Source organism: Lodderomyces beijingensis (genome assembly GCF_963989305.1).
Source record: "Lodderomyces beijingensis strain CBS 14171 genome assembly, chromosome: 4".
Lineage (NCBI taxonomy): Eukaryota > Fungi > Ascomycota > Pichiomycetes > Serinales > Debaryomycetaceae > Lodderomyces > Lodderomyces beijingensis.
In genome coordinates, this window is record NC_089973.1 from 1,913,446 (window position 1) to 1,937,897 (window position 24,452).

A 24,452-nucleotide genomic window follows, 5' to 3' on the forward strand; every position below is an offset into this window, starting at 1 on the left:
TCCTTTGTAATGGTTGAAGTTGTGAACAGGCAGGACACTCGAGAGAGGCTTGATGAGTCAAGTTAGGTGTCTCCCTTTAAACTTAAACCTGGGAACGCCAAAAACAGGAAGGGAGAAGTGTCGGAGGTTCCAGTCAAAAAAGTCCCCAACTCCAGTGCTTGTACTTTCGAAGTTTTCCACTCAGTAATTCTCTCGGTACAGCTTCAGATTGTAGTCACCGTGACGTGGTCTCATGGCTCCATAAAGATTGGCTTTCCCTTTCCCATTCCTTGTTTTCTTTGAAGGGGTCGGCTTTATAATTATGTCACGAATGAAGGAATAAAAAAAAAATCATAATCGCTCCGTAAACGCGGATAACGAATCACTTGTATGAAAATAACAGACCACTTGTTGCAATAACAAACTCCATAATAAAGAAAAAGGGAGAGCTCCAAAACTGATTCGATACCTGCAATTACAGCAAAGTGCTCACAGGATTAAAGACCGAGTGTATGAGTGAAGACGCCATTGTGACAGCTGGAGCTGAACTCGAGGAGGAGCCGGCACAGACGGAAGTGAACGGTACAGAAACAACAGACACATCGAAAACCACACAAACCACGGAAACAACACCATCCACAGAGACAACAGAGACAACAAAACAGTCAAATACAGCGGCCGTTCAACTACCCTCTCGAGATGCCATCAACAAAGTGTTGCATTTGGATTCAGCGTTCCCCCAGTCGCTAAAGCAAGACGAGGCAGGCACTTTGACCAAGATATCTACGTTGCTGACGAGTTACGACAAGTCGAGCTCAAATTACTTGTTACAGTCCAAGCACAATCTTCTCTCGCTCAAGTTTCGAGACAAGAGCACCACGACCCAGAAGACAATCGAGGATGGAGCACTGAATATCAAAAACACGTTTACCAACATCAAAAGCATAGTTGGCAACGTGGGCGGCATGCCATATCAAATCGACTGGGACTTTTGGACCTTGGTGGTGAACGACTACGACTATATCGTCAACAACAAGCTGGACCAGTTGAACGAATTGATCACCCAGGGTATACCGAGCGAGATTAGAGGAATCATATGGCAGATTGTCACGCGGTCGAAAGATACCAATTTGGAAGACTTGTACCGTACGATGAAGCTAGAGCCATCGATTCACGAAAAGGCCATAAAGAGAGACTTGACCAGAACTAGTTTTTTCACCAACATTGATGCCGCCAACAAAGCCGACGAGTTGTTCAACGTCATCAAGGTGTATTCCTTGTATGACCCCGATGTTGGATATACACAGGGAATGATTTTCATTGCTATTCCGTTGATTATGAATATGCATGAAAGCGAGTGCTTTTGCTTGCTAGTGTTTTTGATGAAAGAATACCGGTTGCGCGAGCTCTTTTGTCCCGAGATGAAAGGGTTGCATTTGCTCTTGTACCAGTTTGATTGTTTACTCGCCAAGCATACGCCCGTCTTGTACAACCATTTGGTCCACCAGGAAATCAAGTCTTCGATGTATGCCAGCCAGTGGTTTCTCACCTTTTTCGCGTACAAGTTCCCCTTGGATATAGTCTTGCGGATCTTTGACGTGGTGGTGACCCAGGGAATAGAGGCGATCTTGAAATTCGCCGTCAATTTGATGGTGCAGAATGAACAAAGCTTGCTAGCGTTGAAATTCGACAAATTATTGGATTTTTTGAAAACAAAGTTGTTCAACATATATGTTAACCCTGAATACATCAGGCAGAATGGCGAGCCATCGACAAGCTCGAGGAGACTCAGCGCCATCTTGACGAGAAGGTCCTCGACGATAAGTGCAACTTCCCCCACGTCCTTGACGGCCACGCCCGATCACAAGAGTTATTACTTGCTAGACCAGCTAGTCCAGGACGCGATGAAGATCAACATCGACCCCTTGGACTTGACCAAATTTGAAAACATGTTTGAAAAGTGCTACAACGAGGAAAAGAGCAAACTCGGGGATATCGAGGCTGTCAAATTCGAGAATGGCAAGCTTCGACACCAGTTGAAGCATTTGGAGTTTCAGTATTCCACATTGGGAAGAGACCATGTTGACATTATGCAGCGCATGGTGGATCTCAAGGTGACCTTACCGGAGATCCTTAGTGAAAACGAAGAAATACGACTGCAAATCGCTGACCTACAACAGGAAATCACCAACATGGAGCTCAAGGCAGGCACTGACGACTCCAACGAAGTTCCAAGTGCCATCGAAGAGAAAATCAAAGAGTTGCTCATGGTGAATGCTCAAGAGGTGGAGCTAACTGCTAATTTAGAAGATGAACTCAACTCTTTGGTGGAGGAACAACAACTGCTAGATGCACAATTAACCAAACTGGCATCTCCTTGGTACAAATGGGGTAAATAGTGTAAACCGAGAGAGGGAGAGAATAATGAAACGGAAAAAAAATCATGAGATTGAAACGCGTCACATTGATCACGTGCAAACAAGTCATGTTTAGGGCACTAACCCTCTACACTCTGCGCCTATTCTGTCTCCTCTTCTTTTTTTTTTCACTCATTTTTCACCTACGCCATAGTAGGATTACCAGATAGTTCTTGAACTCTCTTGACTCTTAGCATCACCACCAGCATACAAGTCAAATAAGCAGCCATGGGAAGAGGACCAAAGAAGCATTTGAAAAGATTAGCAGCACCATCCCACTGGATGTTGGACAAATTGTCCGGTGCCTATGCTCCAAGATCATCGGCTGGTCCACACAAGTTGAGAGAATCATTGCCCTTGATTGTCTTTTTAAGAAACAGATTGAAGTATGCCTTGAACGGTAGAGAGGTCAAGGCCATCATGATGCAGCAGCACGTTCAAGTTGACGGTAAAGTCAGAACCGACGCTACTTTCCCCGCTGGATTCATGGATGTCATCACTTTGGAAGCTACCAATGAGCAATTTAGATTGATCTACGATGTCAAAGGTAGATTCACCGTGCACAGAATCTCGGCCGAGGAAGCTGCTTACAAGTTGGGCAAAGTGAAGAAAGTCCAGTTGGGCAAAAAGGGAATCCCATACATTGTCACCCACGACGGTAGAACCATCAGATACCCAGACCCATTGATCAAGGTCAACGACTCAGTCAAGATTGACTTGGCCACTGGCAAAGTCACCGACTTCCTCAAGTTTGACCACGGTAGATTGGTTATGGTTACCGGTGGTAGAAACATGGGTAGAATTGGTGTCATCACCCACAGAGAAAAGCACGAAGGTGGCTTTGATCTTGTTCACATCAAGGACGCGTTGGAAAACACTTTCGTCACTAGATTGGGTAACGTTTTCGTTATTGGTGAAGAAGCTGGTAAGCCATGGGTCTCTTTGCCAAAAGGTAAAGGTATTAAGTTGTCTATTACTGAGGAAAGAGACAGAAGAAGAGCCCAACAAGGTCTTTAAATCTGTATATAAACACACATTGGTTATATATAGTGACAAACAAAAAAAAATCTGTACATTAATTTTGGAATACTCGATGTGTAGGAGAAGTTACAAAGGAAGAGGTTTTTGGAATGTTCTGGATGAGTGGGTCCGATGGTTTTGGTTCGTCCTGGTTTGGTCGGGCCACTAAGGTTGATAAGATAAGAAGTGGAGCCCCCGCGCGTACCACGGGACATTTTTATATCTTTAATCAACAAGTGAGTTTCTTTATTTTCAACCAATCTTTTGACAACCTACGAGTAATTTGGTTGTTTTCTTTCGATTCAAGTAATGATTGGTTTTGCATTTGTTGTCTCTTGCTTCATTCTCGTTACGAATGCTAGCATTCTAACCGATGGCAGCCTACTACCATTGGATCAACCACTTATTCGGAATCTAACTTGGAAAGATGTCAATTTCCTCCACACCACGGATACGCACGGATGGTACTCGGGGCATTTAAACCAGAAGCAGTACAGTGCCAACTGGGGCGACTTTGTCTCGTTTGCCGCCCACATGCGGCAGATTGCCCATGGCCAAGGCCAGGATTTGCTATTGGTTGATTCTGGAGATCGACACGATGGCAACGGGTTATCCGACATCACCACTCCCAATGGGCTCAAGTCTACTCCGATATTCATCAAGCAGTCGTACGATATCTTGACCATTGGCAACCACGAGTTGTACCTTTTGGAAAACTCGGTGATGGAGTATGAAACCGTTGTGCGCCATTTCCAGGACAAGTATGTGTGCTCCAACGTGGAGTTTAAATTGGATAACGGAACATTTGTCCCGTTTGGAAGCAAATATAGGTATTTCGAGACCCCCGTGCAACGGAAAAGGGTGTTGGCTTTTGGGTTCCTATTTGATTTTAAACGGTTCAACCTGGGCACAAAGGTGACACCGATTGCAGAGGAGATGGCAAAGAAATGGTTTGCAGAAACGTTAAGGAGATACCAAGGTTTAGTGGACTTGATTATAATAGCGGGCCATACGCCGATTGCTCACGACTGGCCTGAATTTTATGCTTTGCATGGGCATTTGCGTCGGTATTATCCGGATACAATTATCCAGTACTTTGGCGGCCACAGTCATATCAGGGATTTCACGGTGTTTGACGACAAGGCAACGGGGATTCAAAGTGGGAGATACTGCGAAACCGTGGGCTGGGTTAGCATTGACATGGAAGAACAGAAGCAGCAGGAGCTTTCGGTCAAGGAGAGATTTTCAAGATCCTACATAGATTTCAACCTTGATTCTTTCCACAAGCATACAAACACTTCAGCCAGCACCTTTGACACACCTTCAGGTAAGCAGGTCACTGAACTCATTGTGAAAACGAGAAAGGAACTCAAGTTGAATAAACTCATCGGCACGGTAAACACCAACTACTACGTCGATTACGTTCCAGAGGATCATCCCAAGAGCATCTTCAACTTGCTCTGCAACAAGGTTTTGCCCACGTTGCCGGGATCTGGAGAGAGATTAATTGTGATAAATACGGGCTCGATAAGGTATGACTTGTACAAGGGTCCGTACACGGTAGATTCCATGTACATTGTATGCCCTTTTGAAAACCGGTGGGTGAATTTGACAGTGCCAAAATCAGTGGCATCGAAAGTGGCCCAGAAGTTGAATGATGCTAGTTACATAGCGACGACGAGCAGGTTGAAGCCACCGCAGCAGTATCTCAACAAGTTCCTTGTATCTAAATCGGTTTCGGATCACGGTTTTTCACAAACGCCATTCCTGCTTGGTGACAATCTAGGCCAGAGGCTATCAAAAGGATACGTCACTCACGACGACTTTGGGTCCGGTGGCGATGACACATTGCACCGTGCCGTTGTCAACTTCAAAGTCCCCAATGTGGTACAAAGTGTCCAGTTTGAAGATGAGGTGGACTCGAATGTCGATTTGGTATTCTACGAGTTCATCACTCCCAACATCCTTTGGGCGTTGAAAGAGCTCGACTACAAGCTCGACAATGTTGTTCCAGACGTCTACTCAAACATTTATTTAGGGGCATTGCTAAACGAGAAGATCAAGCACAGCTCACTATAGAATATATACAAATACATATAGAGAGATATAGATTTAAACTTTTAGCACTGAGTCCTTGGGCACATATGTAAACCGGTAGTCCATGTTATTGATAATCTCGCCACCTGCAAAATTGTTGTCCACAACCAAATTGCAATTGACACCAAACCACGAGCCCCAAACGGGTCTAGCGGTTTTCACCAAGCTATTCTCCTGGACTAGATCCGCCGACTCACCAAGCCTATTCTTGCCGCTCTGGTCGAATTTCACTTTTGCTGCAAAGTTGATTATAAACATGTTGGTCCCGGGGATCAAGTGTCCATCGTAGCTGGTGAGCTGATGAGATGAGATTGGCGTCGCTAACCATTTTTTCTGGAATTGCAATCGGGAGTCCTCTGTGGGTGTCGGTATCACCGGCTGGCCGTTGACGACTATGGCGGATGAACGTTTCAAGCTGGACCCGAATTGAGTCGCGTAGGTTTCAACGTTGGCGAAGGATTGGTTTGGCGAGTGGTAGGGCACATCGAGCGAGTTTAGAAACCTCTTGAGGAATGCCTCTATTGGTTGGGCTGAAAAATCGTGAGAGTTAGTTTTGCATCTAGGAGAAAAAAAATTTTTGCTAGTGAAGATGAGCGTTTGAAGGAAGGTGACTTACTTGGATCTTGATTCATTGCGTCGAAGGACAAGCTAGTGTTGTGGTGGTGAGCTGCGTTGGCGGCAGGAGATGAAGCTTTTACTCGCACTGGTGTGACAATCCCGAGTTTTTTTTCTCCGAGTGCTTTCGTTGCTCTAGTTTGAGAGGACTGGAGAAACTCTAGAGAAAGACAATTCTTTTTTTCAAACCAGGTCTTGGATCAGACCTAGCTTCAGCAGTTTGAACTTGTTCAAAGGTTGCAGTTTTACTCTGCTCTGCTTATATCACTTGAAGATTCAGAGACTGGATTCTTGAAATGAGCATGACGAAACTCTAGCCTTTTGTATGAGGTTATTGCAAATTCCATGCGAAAAAAAGAACCACTCGTATCAATGACGTCAGAGAGAGAAGGGGTGTTTCCAACTAAAGGAATCTGATTCCATGCTTGGAGCTGAATTCCACTCAACAGCTTCGGCATACCGAAGCAACCTGTGGAGAAGAAAGGAAGGTGGGGGGTGGGGGAGAAGAGGCTGTGGCCCGTTGTTCGAGGACCAATTTCTCCAGAGACAAGGCGAGGTGGTAACTGGGCTCTTCCTCCATCCGTAGCAACTATATTCAAAAAAATTCACAGCCGCATAGCAACGTAAAGCCTTTGAGACTTGGTATATAAAGCAAACACAATTCTCGAGCCCCGGCTGCTTCTAAGACCACACATCTTGGAGATTTGAAACCCTAGGTTCTGAACTTCTAGAAGCAACAACAACAGAACAAAAAGAAAAAGAAAACATGTCAGACAAAGCAAGAGCAGCAGAAGGAATCGGCGGATCAATCATTGGATCTGTTCTTGGAAACGCGGCTGCTGATAAAGTTGGGTCAGGTAACATTGGCCACATTGCTGGTGGTGTTTTGGGTGGTGTTGGCGGTGGAGAAGCTGCTAACAAAGCTCAAGATGAACATGACAAACACAAGAACTAGATTGGAATCATGGGGGCAGACAGTACAGAGCAGAGCGCCATTTGGGCTTAGTTGAAGAGGGTTTTTTTGCATTTCATAGCACATTTCGTTACTTAGAGAGGCTTTTTCTAAATATAGACGAAGTTATGTGAGATTTTTTTGTTTCTGTCTCTACATGCTGACATCACAAGACGAATGGCTGACGTGAAACCCAATAGCCACACACAGTCCAGCTTCCAACTCTTGCGGGGAAAGACGGCGAAGAAGAAGAAGAAGAAGTCGAAAAAGGCTGCGCTCGTGAAGTTGCTGGCTATAAATAAGGAGCAATTTTTTTTTGCAGATGGGTGCGCGTATGTACACACAAAATCAAATCAAAATCAGCATGTACCTTGATTTGATCCAAACTACTCTGTTTTAGTGATGTATCACAAGATATGAACCCTGTTTTTCCCATGCCCAAACACCTTTTTGCAGAGGCAGAGATTATCTAGGTTCTCAATTTACTTTACTTGCTGAACGAACCAGTCGATTCCATCAAAAAGCACTGCGTGGTTATTGCATTGACAAGGTTAGTTTTGTATAATACTTGCAATTGCAACTTTTTTTTTTATTTGAATTATTTCTTCTACGATTCGCCCAAGAGTGAAGCGCCACCTTGACTTACTTGCCAAGCAGCTAGTAGTAAGCAGCAGTAGCAGCTCTTGTAATTAGCTAGAGGTGTCCGCTGGATGAGAACGGGGTGTTTCTCTAATGGCGTCTTATTATGAATACTCCTCAACATTAAAAATGGAATATAGGCAAGTTTGCTTAGCTTGGCTTTCTTTTGTGTAGTGAGTGCAAAAGCAACCACTTAACCAAATCGGGAAGGAAATTTATCCTTTTCGGAACCCACCCCCAACTCCCCAGCAGCAGCCATCAAATTCCACCACATATCCCACCAACCCCATCGACACAAGTAGAAGCAATACAGATAAAGAGCCAGGGCAAACGACAGAGAAGAAGAAGGACACAACGGAGAAGGCGAAAGGGGGAGGAGGGAAGAGGAGAGGTCGCGGTTCTCAGGCACAAATAAGCAAGTAAGCCTGCGACTTGTTGGCCTTGCTTGAACCCAACCTGCCTTCGTCATCTACAAGCCATTGCGAGCCCGCCCAAAATAAAAAAAAAATTAGAGTACGGCGGACGGTAAAAGGAGGGGATGGCACGGCCATCCCCAATCTGGTATCCCCCAGCATACAAATCATATCATGCTACGGATACTTTTTTTCCTTAATCTTATTCACCTGGTTCTGTGGACGTGTGTGTGTGTAAGTGGTATATGATCTATCTATCTCCGTAGTACGATCTGAAACTTAATCTGTGTTATTTCTTCTCCTTTCTCCTGTTGTTGTTGTTGTTCTTCTTCTATTATTTACGATGGTATAAGTCACAGTGCTTTTCAATAAAAGAGAACAATCAAAGTCTAAAAGCAAGCAAGCAGTCCCTTTTTCCCTTGCCCTCTCCTCCCGATTTCACTCGATTCAGTTCAAAATTCGACTGCACACCTGGCTTTCAAGCCAGGCAATAATACAACTGTCTTTTTATTACAATAAATTGAAAAAAAAAAATTGTTCGCTTCTTGTTGAAAATTTAATTTAATTTTTTTTTCTTCTGGTTGATTATCCAGATTAAGATTAAGGGGGAGGGATACATACCCATTTCTCCCACTGTTTTCTTAGGTTCGTTCTTTCTTCTCGAGGGTATTGTTTTTGTTCTTGATATACCCATCTTGCTATGTATATATTTTTCTCTAACGTATATGTGACTTGTCTATAATACAGCAATGGCTTGCCCATTTTTACTATTTTAATCTTTCAACGGCTGAGCCTTTTCGATTTTTTTTTTTTTGTTTTTGTTCACCCATCAATCCCAAAACGTTGGTTTCTGCCCAATTGAGGGTTCAAGACAAGCACATAAAAATAGTTACTTGGAGCAGCCATCGTCTAGCGTCACAAATCAAAGGAGAAATTAAAAAAAAAGGTGGTATATAACCTCAATTCTTCCCATTGAGTTCTTTGGTGGAAAAAGAAAAAACTTGGCTTTACAAATAAAACTTATCAAAAAGTCCTGATCCAGGTCGAGCTCTTCACCGTCGTCGTCGTCATTTCTTTTTCCCATTAATCCGTTCATTTTTAATCGTCCTCTCGAGAGAGCCACGCCAATCTCAACAATTGTTGATCCATTCGTTTGAAAGCATTTTACTTAAACCACTTCGATTTACCCCTTAAAGCTAAAGATCCACCCCCGTTTCCCATTCGTATCGAAAGCTTCCATACTTGATACCAATCCTGCATTTTAATCTTAACCCAACTTTGCATCTTGCGCCAGAACTCATAAACATACAATGAGTTTGGTCCAATCTATATTCAGTGACAAGCCAACTTCCTATTCGTCCACTTGCCACATTAGAGCACGCAGCTTTGAATTGATGAAGGAGGCAAAACAATTTAAAGCGTCGAGCAAACGATCCCTTAGCGATGACTTGTTGTTACCGCCCAACAAAAGGTCCCGAACTGCACCACCTTCACCGCCATATGAACTCAAGTCCAAAATCGGCTTGAACACAAACTCCGATTCACTTGCAAATTCATCAGATAAGTCTGTTGCGCCCAACTCACAGCAGCTTAGGTCGCGTTCCTTGTCGCCATCAAGACAAGTCTCAAATGTGTTACCACCAACAAAGTCTCCCTTAAACACACCTGCGTCGTCTCCAGAGTTTGCAAAAATCAAATTGCCTAGCATCTCGGCATCTTTCACCAGCTCAAGGCCCTCTTCTTCCATAGTTAAACCACAATTACCCAAACTTGAGCCAATACTAATTCCCACCGTCTCACTAGATTATTATGACACTTATAAGCCAAATGACGAAAATTGGAGGTACGAGCTATTGGACAAGATCACCAAGGAGTCCAAGCATTTCCATTTGAACCAATACAACTATCTCAACAAAAATAGCATCAAGACAAAACCCACGTTTGACTCAAAGATTAGCTTCAAACTTCAGCACAGTTCGTCGTCACCAAACAAATTCACTTTGAATCCACAAGTCTCTTTAGCCAACAACAACAACAACAACAACAGTAGTAAAAACAAGACAATCAACTTTCCCTTTGAATCAAATTATACCTACCTCAACCAGACATATTTGAAAGATGTCCAGCAATATCCCGAGTACTTGGAGTTGGCCAAGTCGTTGATCACATTGTCAAAGACAAGAGCCAACTCGTCAAGCTCATCTCACGAGCATGAGAATGTAATCTCCGAAACTTCACCCAAAACCCCAGTCAATTCTCACAGCAGCATTTACCCATGCCCAGAGTTTCAACAAGATAACTCGATGCCGCTCGCTTCGCATCAAACCCCAACAATTGCAACCTTACCGCCGGTCGGACCATGCTCTTCTTCCATCAGGACTCCAATCGAGCGACCATCTTTACCAAGCATCCGCCAGTCTTTCAACAATCTTCAAGACGACCATCTTTATAGCCAGTCTCACCGCCCCAGCCGCCCGCAATTGGGCCACTTTACTTTACAGCAAAAGCCAGTTTACTACCCGCAAACACTCCCCCAGCAAATGTCACCACACAATTCTCACCCACCACTGGAGATCATCAGTCACAATTTCGTACCTAGCTCACCCCCATCGGCGAAAGTTAAATCGAGGTCAAACCTGTCCAAATCGTCACCAAAAGCACAGTACAACCAGAGCCACAGCAGCAGTAGCAACAGCAGCAACCACCATTACCACCATCACCAGAACGCTAGAAGGGTTTGCATATCCTGTGGTCTGGACCAATCACCTTGTTGGAGACCCTCTTGGTCAATCAAGGAAGGACAATTGTGCAATTCTTGTGGCTTGAGGTATAAAAAGACGGCTGCTCGTTGCCTCAACGACAAATGTCGAAAGATCCCCGCAAAGGGGGAGTGGTCGCTAATGCAAAGTAAAGGGAAAGTGTCCTTTGAAGATGGAATGGCTGGATACAGTTGCTTGGACTGCGGTTGGAGGGTGGAAGTTTCAAACTAGAACCCCCCCCCCTCGTATCTAATTTTCTTTATTTTTGACTTCCTTTCCCATTTTCTTTTTCAGTAGTTAGCATAGCATTAATCAATATTAATAATGATCAGAAACTTACTTCACCAGTCTTTTTCCCCCCCCCCCCCCCCAAGTTCATCAAAGAGGGTTGGGTTGTTTTGAAGTTGCTTGTCAGCTTCTGACCAATTGCCACAGCATATATATGGAGACCAAAAAAGTAGTGTCGCGGTTTTGCGACACGACATGTGAGCATTTACGACACTGAAGGAGAGTGGCAATACGATCTCAAGATTTCATACAGAACTGCCTTCATACACCCAAGCAGAAACAAGAAGAACAAACAAAGAAACAGATAAGGAGAGCAAGATACGACAAAAAGATGCCAGAGATTACTGTTACCATAAAGTCCTCAGGAGACACTCGACTCCAGCTCACTTTTGACCCGAGCATCACAGTTTTACAATTGAAAGAATTGATTGGCGAGAAAGAGTCGACCCCAGTGGCTGGCCAACGTTTAATCTACTCCGGCAAAGTTTTAAAAGACGACCAAACCGTCGAGTCTTACAAGGTCCAGGATTCCCACACAATCCACTTGGTGAAAGGCTCAAAGGCTTCTTCATCCACGCCTGCCACTTCCACTGCTGCAGCCAACGCCAGCGCCAGCGCCAACACCTCCACCAATGCATCTTCAGCACCAAATGCCTCACAACCAGCATCAAACGTTCCCTCGAATATTGCAGCCGGACAGGGCTCCTTCAACCCGTTGGCCGACTTGACGGGAGCTCGCTATGCCGGATACACCCAGTTGCCTTCGGCTTCGCTCTTTGGACCCGATGGAGGCATGAACTCGAACTTGCCAAACGAAGACCAAATGAACGAGATGATGTCCAACCCTTTGTTCCAAGAGCAAATGAACTCCATGTTGTCCAACCCACAGATGTTGGATTTCTTGATTCAACAGAATCCGCAGTTGAGGGCGTTGGGACCACAAGCAAGACAGATGTTGCAGAGTCCCTTGTTTAGACAAATGCTCACGAACCCCGAGTTGATGAGATCTGCAATGCAAATGGGCCGACAAGGCGGTGCTGGCGGTGCTGCTGGAGGCAACATCTTTGGGGGCGGAGACAATCCTCTTTTTCCTGCTCCCGGTGCCAACCCCACCGTGGAGAGAACAACCTCTGAGAATGCGTCAGGTGGAAACCAAACGTCCAACACCACTGGCGCAGAGCAAGCCAATGCTGCCAACCCCTTTGCAGGGTTGTTCCCAGGCGGAGTGCTGCCCGTTGACCCAATGGCGTTTTTCGGAGGAGCTGCTGGTACCGGCGCAAACCCATTTGCACTGACACCACCAGACAATAGACCACCTGAGGAAAGGTACGAGAGTCAATTACGTCAGTTGAATGATATGGGATTTTTCGATTTCGATAGAAACATTGAGGCCTTGCGAAGAACGGGAGGAAGCGTTCAAGGAGCTATTGAGTACTTGTTGAATAGTAGCTAATGTTTTTTTTTTTATTCATTTTGTTTATTCATATCAAACTCTTTTCTACGCTTATTGATATAGATTAATGTTGAAGTTAGCAAGCCTTACTTTATAGACATTCGTTGTGTTTTTTTGTATTTTTTTTTTTGAAATTTGCAATGAAAACTTGACTTTAGTTTTAGTTTTTCCATTTCGTGATGTTACCAGCCTCTGCTAAAAAACAGCAAAACACCAGAAAACGAAAGAAGCAAAACACGAAAAACGGCTGGGTTTGATAAGAGTGCCACCCCCTTACTATACATCAGCCATGAATCTTGAACAGAACTCGCCAGCTAGGTTTCAACTATTCAAAGTATTGGCCATATTGATGCGCTCGCGCGAGTATCATGTCACAGAAGCATTTCTTTACCAACTACTAGAATTGGCCTCGGGGTATATTGACCGTCTACTCACCAGATTACTAGAATGTGCGCAGCTTCAAAGGCGGCGGAAGCCCTCGCTATCAGATATGCAAATGCTTTTCAAGCTAATGGGAATCTCCGTGGGTGACTTGATACCAGAAATAGATGTTTGCAAGCATTTTCCTCGCAGGAAAGAGATTGAAGAAACGAGTCGAAGCGAGCGGCGAGGCGAAGAATCTGAAGATGACTCAGCTTCAGCTTTTGGGAGCGAACTGTATTCGATTTCTGAAGTTGTGCCCAACTTGCGCGACAAACCAAGCTATATACCGTCGTACCTACCGGACCTTCCTCCGGACTATACATACCATTCAACAGCAACTTATAGACAGCCGTTGACGGACTTGAAACAGTTGCGGATCAAACTAGTAGAGGAGCTGAGATTAGCGGAAAAGTCGCTTTATAGACTTATCGAAGACGATGAAAGAGAGCAGTCAAGCAGGAGCGTGTTTGAGAAGGAGATCCGGGAGTTGGAGGAAGAAAAAGAAACAAACGAACATGAGAGCGAAATGAACCCTGCAAGTGCAAATGAAGTAACCATTAATGCCACAGTCGAAGCCCCGGAACAGAATGTTCCGTTCACGTTTGATTTTGAAAAATACGCCAAGAAAAGGAAAGAGATTCGATTGAAGAAAGAGGGCAAGCAGCAAGAGACGAAAGCTTTAAAAGAGTCAAATGTGTTTTTGAAAGCGGAGCTGATATACGGTCCATATGCCACGAAAGGGCCCACCAAGGAAACAGACTTGTTTTTCAAAAATGTATTGGACAGTGAGTTTCGGAACGTGATTGCCTCGTTGAGAAGCGACGACAAAAAGAGAAAACAACGGGAAGCGGAGGCGTTGAAACAGCGGGAGATGGAAGAAAACGAGAGGCGGAAAATGAGTGAGATTCGATTCAATTTTGGTCAAGAGCGGCTTCGAAATGGATACTCTAGTGATATGGACGATAACGATAACGACCTGATAGACTTGGACGTGGAGATGAAAGAAGCAGAATAAAACAACAAAAAGGGTCTCATTAAACTTGAAAACCCCCACCCACTGCTTTAGCAAGACGTGAAAAATTACAAAAAAAAAAATTGAACTGGAAATGAAGTGATAATTGCTAGCAACAACGTGGGGCGAGGCGAAAGCTGGCTTTTTTCATCTCCATGTACCATGTACGTAAAAAAGAAAAAAAAGAGAAACATTTGACGATTTGCAGCCGTTCGCTTCAGTTTCCTTCAACGTAATTGCAGTAGACTTTGGGCCCCGTTTTTAGGAGCAAGTGTAGTAGAAAGAGACACTAGCGTTCAAGAGAACCATCTATTGCCAATGGCTACACCCTTCTTGCCTCCAGCGGTTGGACACTTCTCCTTCGTTCTCAGTGTTGGTATCGATTTATGATGCTCTCAGTTTGCTACTGGCACCGAGAGCGGCAAAGTAGGCAGATCAACAAAAAATCATCTACTGCTAGTTTATGCTTATGCTTGCTCTTAACCACATGCACACACCCGGGTCTTGCCATTCAGTATAAATATAACGTCGATTGACGGCGAATTCTTCTCCTACACACATTCAATTCAACTCAGTTCCAAGCGGTTGTATTGTTGGCTCAGTCAATGCCATTGGATAGGTTCGATCTATAAGAAGTATTTATTCTCCACACCAGTCATGACCGTCATTATCGGATCATTGTATGTATACCATTTCAAAGCAACCATACTCCCCCCATCTCTACAGATTGAAGAGAAAATTTGCCACTAACAGTGTCGTTTTTAATAGATTTTTACCGTACACAGTCCACTTTCAAATTGATAAGGACCAGTATGATTTTCTTCAAAGCGAAAACAGCTCCAAGATTGAAAATTTGAGAATCTCAAGTGTCTCCAATGTTGGTTCGGACGACGGCTCGAAGTCGATTCTTTCCGAGACCATAAGCTCGACGCCTTCGTCTCAGTTGTCGCACCAGCCTCAGTCAATCATCCCGACTCTCCCTCGTCAAAAGGACTCGCCGGTTTTCGATCATTCCAAGCATGCGCCCGCGGGCGACAGAAGTGGTCCCTCGAGGACGGAGACACCTGAAGGTTTTTTTTACAACAAGAGGCCGGGAGCCATTCTGCGCAACAACACTAATTCGTCCTATCCTGCGTATCCAGCACCTGCTACTAGGCTTCCACAGGACCAGCATTACATCCAGCCAAAGTCGCGCATCAACAATTTGAAAATCGAGAGTTCAATCACGGAGCCAAAGAAGCTAAATGACCCCTATGGAACTCCTGCGTTGAAAATTAGCAGATCTTCCTCTAGTTTGGCCAACCCCAATCCAGCTGCATTGGCCAGACCTCCAAATTATGGCTCGGGGCTGTCGTTTACCAAGTCCTATTCACCCAGCGGCAGCGTCAAGTCCACTATGCAGATGCCGATCCACCTGCGAAGTAAGCAAAAGTTTGGTTTCACTTTGCACGGAAATAGCAGCACAAACTCTTTAGTTTCAGAAGAATACGACAACAACAACAACAACAACAATAATGCCATGATACCTTCCTCGTTGGAAGACGAAGACGAAGACGGGCTTTCGGGGTTTGAAAAAAACTACAAGAATTCCGTCTCCTACAATAAAGGGTTGGCCCCCTTTGGCGGCTTCTCGAAACCCGGGATTGAAAAAAATCTCTGGGAAGACTCAAACATTTTCGACACTGCCGAATGGACGGTTGTGCCATCAGACGATGGAAACGGCTCGCTAACTAAAGCCGTTGATGTGTCGATGAAAAACCATGTGATTAATAAAGTCAAATGGGTGGGCGTGATTGCCATGCCGAGTGACACCATTTCCGACCACGTCAAGCACGATATTGCGTCAAAGTTGGCTTCAGATTTCGACTGCGAGGCTGTGTTTCCAAACGATATTACATTTGAAGGACACTACAAGTCGTTCTGCAAGCAGATATTATGGCCCACGTTGCACTATCAAATTCCGGACGATCCCAAATCTAAAGCGTTTGAGGACCACTCCTGGGGCCACTACGTGTTGATGAATCAGCTTGTTGCCGACAAGTTGGTCGAAGCGTTTATATCTTCAAACGGAGAGCACAATTTCGAGGACTCTGAAAATGTCATTTGGATCCATGACTACCATTTGTTGTTGGTGCCGAAAATGATTAGAGAAAAATTGCCCAACGTCAAGATTGGCCTCTTTTTGCACGTCTCATTCCCATCGTCAGAAGTGTTTAGATGTTTGGCGCAAAGAACGGAAATCTTGGAAGGAATGCTAGCTGCTAATTGCATATCGTTTCAAACCAACGAATATGTGCGCCATTTTTTGCAGACATGCACGAGGTTGCTCCCCGCTGAAGTGAAGGATAAGAAACTCTTGTTTGACGGCAAGTTGATTGCGGTGAATACCATCCCCGTTGGTATCGACTCGCCTGCGCTCGCCAAGATTGTCCACAGCGAGCAGGTACAAGAATGGAGACGCTTGATTAGAGAGAGATGGGGCAACGAAAAGTTGATCATTAGCAGGGACAAGTTGGACAAGTTGAGGGGCGTGAAGCAGAAACTTCTTGCATATGAGAAATTTTTAAAGCTGAACCCAGAGTACATTGACAATTCAATCTTGATCCAGATATGTATTGGCTCCAGCCCCGACTCGCTATACGAGCTGGAGATTATGAAGATTGTCTCACGCATCAACTCGCTTCCGGATAACATTTCCATCACCCAGCCAGTGGTTTTCTTGCAAAGAGACATTGAGTTTGACCAGTACTTGGCTTTGCAGTGTGAGGCAGAGGTGTTTGTTGTCAGCTCGATGCGCGAAGGCTTGAATTTGACATGTCACGAATTTATTACTGCTACAGAGGAGAAAAAATCGCCACTTGTCTTGTCTGAGTTTACAGGATCGTCATCACTATTGTCATGCAATGGAGAAGGAGCGTTGTTGATCAACCCATGGGATTTGAAAAAATTCGCCGAGGCTATCCACGATGCCTTGACGATGGACAAGAAGGAAAAGGCGATTCGCTGGGACAACTGCCACAATTTCGTATTGACACAGGATTCAAAGCATTGGATTCGGGAATGTTTGGAGAGCATCAATTCGGCATGGGCTTTTAATAATCCGCTGTAAATTTATTAACATCATTTTTTTTTTCTTCTTTTTCTTTCTGTTTACACGCTTTGTTCATCTTTATAACTTCGTAGCACCATTTGGTTCAACTCTTGGAGGTTGTCCAAAAACTGCCTGTTCTCCTGCGGGTCCAAGCGTTGGCACTTGTCCCAGTAGTATTCAGTAAACTCGTCCTCAGACACAAATTTGGAGCTCTTATCTCGATTGACACACCAGATATTCTCCTTCAGCCGCTTGTGGCTTTCTCTTTCGTCCTCCATGCGTGAAATGATTTGCTTTTTCGTCAACAGTAGGTGGTTTGTATTCTCGGTTTTCGTGCGCATGTTGAAGATCTGGTCCTCGTCCACGTTTTCCTCAGTGGGCTCAGAGCGGTTCAAAAGCTTGTACCGCTGGATTTGCGTTTGCCGTTTCCTCTCGAGGAGCGTCTTCCACGCTGCCACGAGCGGGTCGTCCTTCTCCTGGATCTCAAATTTCATCCTGCACAGCACATCGGTTTCTCCTTGGTCCAACTCGGTCAAGTCCTGCTCCGATAGCAAGTTCTGGCTACATTTGTCATCATACTCACTACAATCTACCGCATAGTTCTTGGAGATGTTTTGTAGACTGTGGTAGGTGTTTTGAAAATTTGCCGAGTTTTCCTCGGGGCAGATGCTGGTGATAATCAGCGGCAAGGCCATCTTCAAGCTTTGGAGATACGCATTTCCAAACTTTGATTGGTTGCGGTGGCTCTCTGTGATTAATAGTTCAATGAATTGGAAAATCGTTGCCTTGGTGTTGAGGTCGAGCTTGGGGTCCTGCACCACGTCTAGGACAGTGGGAACAATGTAGTCTTCCTTGTCTGCATTTTTCAACGCAAAGTAAGACGCTTTCGCAAGTTGCTGAAACTGAGGAGTCAAGTTTCTTAGAATGGTCGAAAACTGACTAGCAACTTCAAAAGAATCCATTCTGCTGGGGGAGGGGACGGTTTCAAAAATCCGTCGTATAACTTGATTGTCAGAAGATGCGGATAATTCGAAGCACAGTGGCGGTGATGATGAAATTGTAACAACTACAACTACGACAACCGGAAAAAAAAAATCCAAAAAAAAAATTCTTATCCCAGAAGTCTTCTCTCGATAAGCAATAGAAACCAATCCATCTTTCAGAAATGGCAAAGTCAGGCAAAGGCAAAGGTGGGAAGAATAGAAGAAGAGGAAAGAATGACAGCAGTGGCCAGAAGAGGGAGTTGATTCTCAAAGAAGAAGGTCAGGAGTACGCGCAAATCACCAAGATGTTGGGTAACGGTAGGATCGAAGTGCAGTGTTTTGATGGCGCCAAGAGGATGGGCCACATAAGAGGCAAAATGAGAAAGAAGGTCTGGATGGGCCAAGGTGACATTATCATGGTGAGTTTGAGAGATTTCCAGGACGACCAATGTGATGTTGTTCACAAGTACAACTCCGATGAGGCCAGGTCGTTGAAGCAGTTGGGCGAGTTGCCAGAAAATGCCAAGATCAACGAAACAGACACCTTCGGTGCGGACGACGACGAAGATGTCAATTTCGAGTTCGGTGGAGCCGACGAGAGCGAGTCTGAGGACGACGAGTTGGACATCGATGATATTTAAATGCTTAGAGCAATCCACTAGGTTAGAGAGATGGCCACAGAGAGAGGCTGACTGCATGGGGAGCCATGGCGGCAACCCCGTCTTAGCGCACGTCTGGGCCAGAGTTTGTAAATAGAGGTATTCTTAAAAAAAAAACACATACTCACTCACTCACTCACACCGACACACCGACACACAGAGCGTTTCAAAAAGCCAGTTGTTCTTTTTTCTTTTTTTTTCTTTTCAAGAAAATAAAAATCTATAACTTTGGAACTTTCCCTCCTGTTTTCTCATTTCTCATTTCTCTTTTCTCTTTCAGTGTCTATAGTTTCTTTCTTCTTCGTCGCTATCCAACTCAAAGCTATCTGCTCTTCTCAATCCTATCATTTCTTCATTGCTGTAGTCGATCGACCTGTTGACCTGCATGGACCTTCTCACTGTTGAGAAGCCACCCACACCATTATCCAACGGAGCCATGTCTTTTGAAGTGTGCACTCCGAAAATCTCTCGATCTCTGCCGTCGTTTTCCTTTCGTGAGATGTTCAACAAGTAAACACCACTGAAAATGATCAAAAAGCCAATCAACAACGAGATGATGTCGACCGCCAAGGTGGTGTTGAACCCTCTGAACAAGATGAAGGACGCCGCCAAGGTGAAGGTGGTGAATGTAACGTAGTACAACGGGTTGACGATCGACGTGTCAAACTGGTCCAACGCCTTGTTGAAGTAGTTCATCTGGGTGACAATACACAAAGCAACAACGATCAAGAACAAATAAGTGGAAACGTGAGTAAACTGGTTGTTGCCTCTTAGCGTTAGCTTCAAAGCAATTCCAAAAGCTTTGATCGACATCACCGAGATGGACCCAACAGACGAGCAGATCGACAAGTAGATCATGGGGTTGGTGTTGCCGTATTTGGGAACAATCTTGTAAATCATAAACAACGAGTATAAAGCAATCACCGCGCAATAAAATAGAAAGCCTGGCTGGGTCGCGTACCCAAGAATCTCATCCACGGTTTCAACTTCCTTGTCCGCTGGAGCATGCAAAACAATAATCACAGATCCCATCAAGCAGATCGCGCACCCCATCTTGCCTAGTGTGCCGAGCTCCTCCTTCAAGAAAATCGCAGCCAAGACGGCTCCAATGATCACGGACAACGCGCCAAGCGGGGTGACCAAGATTGCCGGGGCAAAGGTGTATGCAGCAAAATTGGCAATCTCCCCAAGAGCCATCGTAATCATTCCGCCCCACCATATGGGGTTCTGCAAGTAGTCCGAGGCCTGCACTGACCCGTTGCTGCCAGTACCACCGCGAGCAGCAGCGTCCATGAGACCTTTCTTGGTTATAATGAATGAGGTGCCGATTGCTAGCGAGGAGGACATTGCCAACGCAAGTCCTATATATTTATCGTCCATGGCCATCGTTCAAGGCTTATATGCTCGCATCCAATGAAAATTGTGGGGACAGTGTTTGAGCAAGTTCGAAAGTGAACGGTGTTATCTTGATAGCATGTAACCGAGGTGTCACTTGGAGTGCTGAATTTGCATTTTTTTCTCTGTTGTTTTGTACGGAAATGGAAATCGTACCCACCATAGCCTCGTACTTTTCACGCGTGTGTGTGAAAGACAAGTCGGGGGGAAAACACTGCAAGGATGAAGTTGGTTTCTGAGAAAGATGCGGTTGATTGAAGGAGCAGGACATGAGTCTGATCTGAGTCAAATCCGGGATCTGGAAAGACATTGTGTGTAATGCTGTGTGGGTTTTGTTGTGTCTGTTTTTTTGCTTTATGTTTTTTGTTACAATCAAGATGGTGCCTTCTTTTTTTAATCAAAGTCCAGCATGCATTCAAGCAGCAAGTCTTCAAAAGCCATGCTATTCATACTTTCCACATTTGAGTCTGCCGTTATAAAAGGTGGGGTTTATTGGATTATTGAGTGTGCTGTTGAGATTTTTAGCTTCTACAGTTTGATTGTCTACTGGCTCAGCTATGTGCTTTCGAGGCAGGCGAGATTTTTGATTAGGTTGGCGAGAACCCAGGGCTCGTTGGAGGATTGCTTCTTGGTTTGCAATATCTTGGTTTTGGTGACGGGGCTGATGTGGCTATATTTATGGCAAATAGGCGACCCAAAGATGAAACAGGCCTACGCCACGGTGGTGGGAATCTCCCTACTTCGGTTCGGCGTCTCGTTCTTGAGACTGGTTAGAACCATGGCGACGAAAAAATCGCCCAAGTACCAGATCAAGTCGGTGTCAAAGGTGAACAAGTACACTGCAGAGAGACCGGTTATGAGAGTGTTGAAGGAAGAGAGCTCGTGCATGTTTTTCTTTGCTTGTTCTATATGGGACTCACCGCCTAGTTTTTTCAAGCTATTGCTCCTCGTATCGCACTCTCTCGTTGCCGTGTTGAAAGCTGTGGATGACGTCAAGTCTTCCAAGTCGCTCGAGTTTTGCAAGTTCCTTTTCGGGTTGTTGGAAAATGTCGTGCTAGTGGTGTTTTGGTGCGAGTCGTTTGAAAAGCTCCAGTTTAATTATTCCATTTGCTATACCTTGACCTACTTTATGAAATACGAGGAGTCTGGAACCGCGTCTTCTTCGTTGCAAATTATGCTGATGTTGATCCAGTATCTATATGGCAAGTTCATGCCGAGAGGAGGAGCCGCTCCCCATCCACAGGCACTCTTGCAAAGACCAACCTCGTATGGATTCGACTGCTTTAGTATTGTTAGTGACTTGAAGTAAAACAAATGTTAAGAAAAGAAAATCATTCTATTAGCTCTATTAACTCAAATCTTCCTTCAATTCTATCAATCTATCCCAACTGGGGGTCCCCTCCCAGTAATGTTTCCCCTTTGACATCAACGAGCGCACAGTCATCTTGGCCTTGTACTTCCAGTCCTTGCAAACCACGTCTCCTGCACCATGCTTACCGGCCTGCTCTCCCAACGACTCAAAGGCACTCACCAAGTTCCCGCATGCCTCCACGGCATCGTCCCAGGCTTCTTGCTTGGACTCAAGCTCTGGATTGTGCAATACAACACGATAGGCCTTTTCATGGCACTCCAACGCAGCCCATGGCCGTTTCCTCCATAGCTCCACGCGCGCCACGATTTCCCAGCATCGTGCAGAAGACGTGATAAATCGCGGGAGAACATTGCAGATGAGGTCGATGCTGGATTTTTGGTAGTGGCTTAGTCTAGCCCCAGCATCTTCTGCAGGGTAGTCCGTCGAGACTAGAATTTCAGCAAGTTTCTCCAAGACGGGCAAATCGATGGCCTGGTCTCCTTGGTCATTTTTAATATCCAACAACTCTCGAAAAGCAAACAAGACATCATTCCATTCCCCCAATTGCACTGCCACATTCATGTAATTTTCATATATTCTCCACGACTTTTTGTCGCCACCGCAACGGATCGCCTTCTTGAGCGCATGGAATGAGGGTTTGGACTTGCCGAGCTTCAACAAAGCGCTCGCCAAGTTTGACCACGCATAGGAGTTTGTGTCATCCAAGGAGACGCAGCGTGTAAACGCCTCGGACGCTAGTTCGTATTGACCACTCTCCAACCCGCAGCACCCGTAAAAGAACCAATTTTCATAGCTTAAGGGGTTCGCTGTCAATGCATCAAACATGTGCGAGATTGCTAGCTCAATGTTTTTGCTGAGGCCCGAGTTGGTAGGTGGCGCGTAATAGTAGTGCGACAACGAGGACTTCGCCTTGGCATAGTGTGACATTTCCCAGGCTTTTTCCCATAATGCTGGATCTTGCTTGATGTCGCCGAGAATCGAGACCGCCCTAGCGTCGGTTGGCACCAGCTTGATTCTGTTAACGAGAATCTGTTCCGCCTTTTGTTCCGCATCGGTGGCCGCGTAGCATAACGCCGCCTCGCAATGCAACTCGAGTCGCTCGTAAATTTCAAGCGCAGACTTGATAACACCCAAGGACATGTACTGCTCGGCGAGCTTTGCATCCATGCTCCATTGTGGAAGCAAGGGCAACTGGTGTATGAATCGCAATCGCAGCGCAGCCTCCGAGGCAGGGTCGCCAATGTTTTGCTCGGGCAAGACTCTTGATTTTATCTTGAGCCCAATCTCCTCAATCAAAGATGTCATTTGCAAAATACCCCTCTCAACAGTGCGAGATTTCCCGGACTCAAGTAAGGACCGTTCCCAAAGAGCTCTAGCAAAGAGAAGCCAGTTGGTATCGCCCGAGTCGCTGTACAAGACTCTGGAAACCAAAGCCATTAGTTCCTCGTCAACCAAGGGATCGGACATTGGAGACGTTTGCTTAATCACCGTGAACCTGAGTAGTAATTGCAACACATCTAGATTGTTCAACAATGGCTGGTTGTTTGGATCGAGCTCCCTGAGTTCCTGAGGGATGTCGTCCTGGGTCATTGCGATTGGGAGCAACCGATCTTCTTCTTTTAAATCGTGTTCCAACTGCAGGTAATCCAATTTGATCCGCTTGCTTTGGTTTTCAATCTCCATGTCAAGATCAGCCAAGGACTCATACTCTGGCTTTTCCAACAAGAGGTCAGAGTCGAGCTCATAGTTTTCAGTTTGAGAATGCTCTCCGCCGTCGTAAATGGTTTGCTGTGAGCTTTTGGCAAGAACAATGAGATTCGAAGTGTAAAAGTTCTGAAACTTGGTTCTCTTGGCCTTTGCGCCGGAAAGCAAGAGCTGGAACCCGGAAAGCTTGTACGCTTCAATCAACGGTTTAACTGACGCTTGCTCCGTCTGCGACTGGATATGAACACGTGCTTGCTCGAGAAGGAATTGAAAACGTAAAAGTTTCTCTAGCACAGCAACAGCATCACCATCAGCATCACCATCACGCGGCACAAGCAGTGCAAGAACTTGCCCATTCATGAGCATACCGCAAACTGACAGGATGATGCTCGATGGTTCAGACAAGACTGCCGAATGAATTTGCAAAGCACGCGATTTCCACCAAAAGATAGCTGCAGTTGATGGATCTTGCACTTGCTGCAGCAGTTCACCTATAAAGCTCAAGAGTCGCTCGAGCAGTAACGACTTGCTAAATAAGGACACTTCAACAGGTGTATTGATCAATTTTTCAAATATCAACTCGGCCATTATCAAATGGAGTGGATCCTGCATCAAATCGTACGCTTGCTGCCCACCAACGCTGAGGTTCCTAATACAATCCAGCTGCAACTTGTCTTGGTTGGCATGAGGAAACCATATTGTTCCAGCCTTGAAGCTAACGGAGGGACCCGTGAAGTTGACTTGGATGAAAAGCTGCAAGAATGCAATTGCAAAACATTGAAGACTGAACCAGTGGTCCTCGCCAATGAACTTGGCGCTGAGATCAACCAAGGTGTCTGTAAAGGACTCTAGCACCTCAATTAGTTCTCTTTCAGGGTACTGGGATAGAATCGTTTGAAGTTGGGGCAAGCTGAAAATCTCTTTTAAATCGCTGGCCTCTAAAAGGTCGTGGTACTTTCCCTCAAGAAGCCCCCGGTTGAGTCTAGTGAATCTTTCATTGTAACCTGGGATGTACTTTTGAGGAGGAACGAGGAGTATCTGCTGCGCCAATTGCTCCTGGAGGGATGCCATTGCTGGAGATGAGCAATGGGTGGTACAAGATGGGGTCCATGGGGGGGAAGAAAAAAAATAGGGTGAGAAAAACTAGAGTTTTCGATCTATGATAATTTCTCTATTAAAAA

At 45.2% G+C, this 24,452-nt stretch overlaps 12 protein-coding genes across 12 annotated transcripts; 8 read left to right on the top strand and 4 right to left on the bottom strand. All coding sequences in view use genetic code 12, as the record gives it.

Moving 5' to 3' along the window:
- Positions 1-491: 491 nt before the first annotated feature.
- Positions 492-2,378, top strand: LODBEIA_P38350 (uncharacterized protein; the record flags this gene model as incomplete). Its single annotated transcript, XM_066973989.1, has 1 exon — positions 492-2,378. One exon carries the CDS (start codon positions 492-494, stop codon positions 2,376-2,378), a length of 1,887 nt encoding a protein of 628 aa, XP_066830773.1.
- A 246-nt stretch (positions 2,379-2,624) lies between these two features.
- Positions 2,625-3,413, top strand: LODBEIA_P38360 (40S ribosomal protein eS4; the record flags this gene model as incomplete). The annotated part of the gene is made up of 1 exon (XM_066973990.1): positions 2,625-3,413. One exon carries the CDS (start codon positions 2,625-2,627, stop codon positions 3,411-3,413), a length of 789 nt encoding a protein of 262 aa, XP_066830774.1.
- Positions 3,414-3,725: 312 nt separating this feature from the next.
- On the top strand, positions 3,726-5,495 carry LODBEIA_P38370 (uncharacterized protein; the record flags this gene model as incomplete). Its single annotated transcript, XM_066973991.1, has 1 exon — positions 3,726-5,495. One exon carries the CDS (start codon positions 3,726-3,728, stop codon positions 5,493-5,495), a length of 1,770 nt encoding a protein of 589 aa, XP_066830775.1.
- Positions 5,496-5,528: 33 nt separating this feature from the next.
- Positions 5,529-6,145, bottom strand: LODBEIA_P38380 (uncharacterized protein; the record flags this gene model as incomplete). The annotated part of the gene is made up of 2 exons (XM_066973992.1): positions 5,529-6,043; positions 6,130-6,145. The coding sequence occupies 2 exons, from the start codon at positions 6,143-6,145 to the stop codon at positions 5,529-5,531; spliced, it is 531 nt and encodes a 176-aa protein (XP_066830776.1).
- Positions 6,146-9,442: 3,297 nt separating this feature from the next.
- Positions 9,443-12,632, top strand: LODBEIA_P38390 (uncharacterized protein; the record flags this gene model as incomplete). The annotated part of the gene is made up of 2 exons (XM_066973993.1): positions 9,443-10,867; positions 11,433-12,632. The coding sequence occupies 2 exons, from the start codon at positions 9,443-9,445 to the stop codon at positions 12,630-12,632; spliced, it is 2,625 nt and encodes an 874-aa protein (XP_066830777.1).
- Positions 12,633-12,921: 289 nt separating this feature from the next.
- Positions 12,922-14,070, top strand: LODBEIA_P38400 (uncharacterized protein; the record flags this gene model as incomplete). Its single annotated transcript, XM_066973995.1, has 1 exon — positions 12,922-14,070. The coding sequence occupies one exon, from the start codon at positions 12,922-12,924 to the stop codon at positions 14,068-14,070; it is 1,149 nt and encodes a 382-aa protein (XP_066830778.1).
- Positions 14,071-14,724: 654 nt separating this feature from the next.
- On the top strand, positions 14,725-17,176 carry LODBEIA_P38410 (uncharacterized protein; the record flags this gene model as incomplete). The annotated part of the gene is made up of 2 exons (XM_066973996.1): positions 14,725-14,747; positions 14,836-17,176. The coding sequence occupies 2 exons, from the start codon at positions 14,725-14,727 to the stop codon at positions 17,174-17,176; spliced, it is 2,364 nt and encodes a 787-aa protein (XP_066830779.1).
- Positions 17,177-17,217: 41 nt separating this feature from the next.
- On the bottom strand, positions 17,218-18,120 carry LODBEIA_P38420 (uncharacterized protein; the record flags this gene model as incomplete). The annotated part of the gene is made up of 1 exon (XM_066973997.1): positions 17,218-18,120. The coding sequence occupies one exon, from the start codon at positions 18,118-18,120 to the stop codon at positions 17,218-17,220; it is 903 nt and encodes a 300-aa protein (XP_066830780.1).
- Positions 18,121-18,323: 203 nt separating this feature from the next.
- LODBEIA_P38430 (uncharacterized protein) lies at positions 18,324-18,782 on the top strand (the record flags this gene model as incomplete). The annotated part of the gene is made up of 1 exon (XM_066973998.1): positions 18,324-18,782. The coding sequence occupies one exon, from the start codon at positions 18,324-18,326 to the stop codon at positions 18,780-18,782; it is 459 nt and encodes a 152-aa protein (XP_066830781.1).
- A 294-nt stretch (positions 18,783-19,076) lies between these two features.
- LODBEIA_P38440 (uncharacterized protein) lies at positions 19,077-20,180 on the bottom strand (the record flags this gene model as incomplete). The annotated part of the gene is made up of 1 exon (XM_066973999.1): positions 19,077-20,180. One exon carries the CDS (start codon positions 20,178-20,180, stop codon positions 19,077-19,079), a length of 1,104 nt encoding a protein of 367 aa, XP_066830782.1.
- A 424-nt stretch (positions 20,181-20,604) lies between these two features.
- Positions 20,605-21,504, top strand: LODBEIA_P38450 (uncharacterized protein; the record flags this gene model as incomplete). The annotated part of the gene is made up of 1 exon (XM_066974000.1): positions 20,605-21,504. The coding sequence occupies one exon, from the start codon at positions 20,605-20,607 to the stop codon at positions 21,502-21,504; it is 900 nt and encodes a 299-aa protein (XP_066830783.1).
- A 39-nt stretch (positions 21,505-21,543) lies between these two features.
- Positions 21,544-24,342, bottom strand: LODBEIA_P38460 (uncharacterized protein; the record flags this gene model as incomplete). The annotated part of the gene is made up of 1 exon (XM_066974001.1): positions 21,544-24,342. One exon carries the CDS (start codon positions 24,340-24,342, stop codon positions 21,544-21,546), a length of 2,799 nt encoding a protein of 932 aa, XP_066830784.1.
- Between the last annotated feature and the right edge of the window lie 110 nt (positions 24,343-24,452).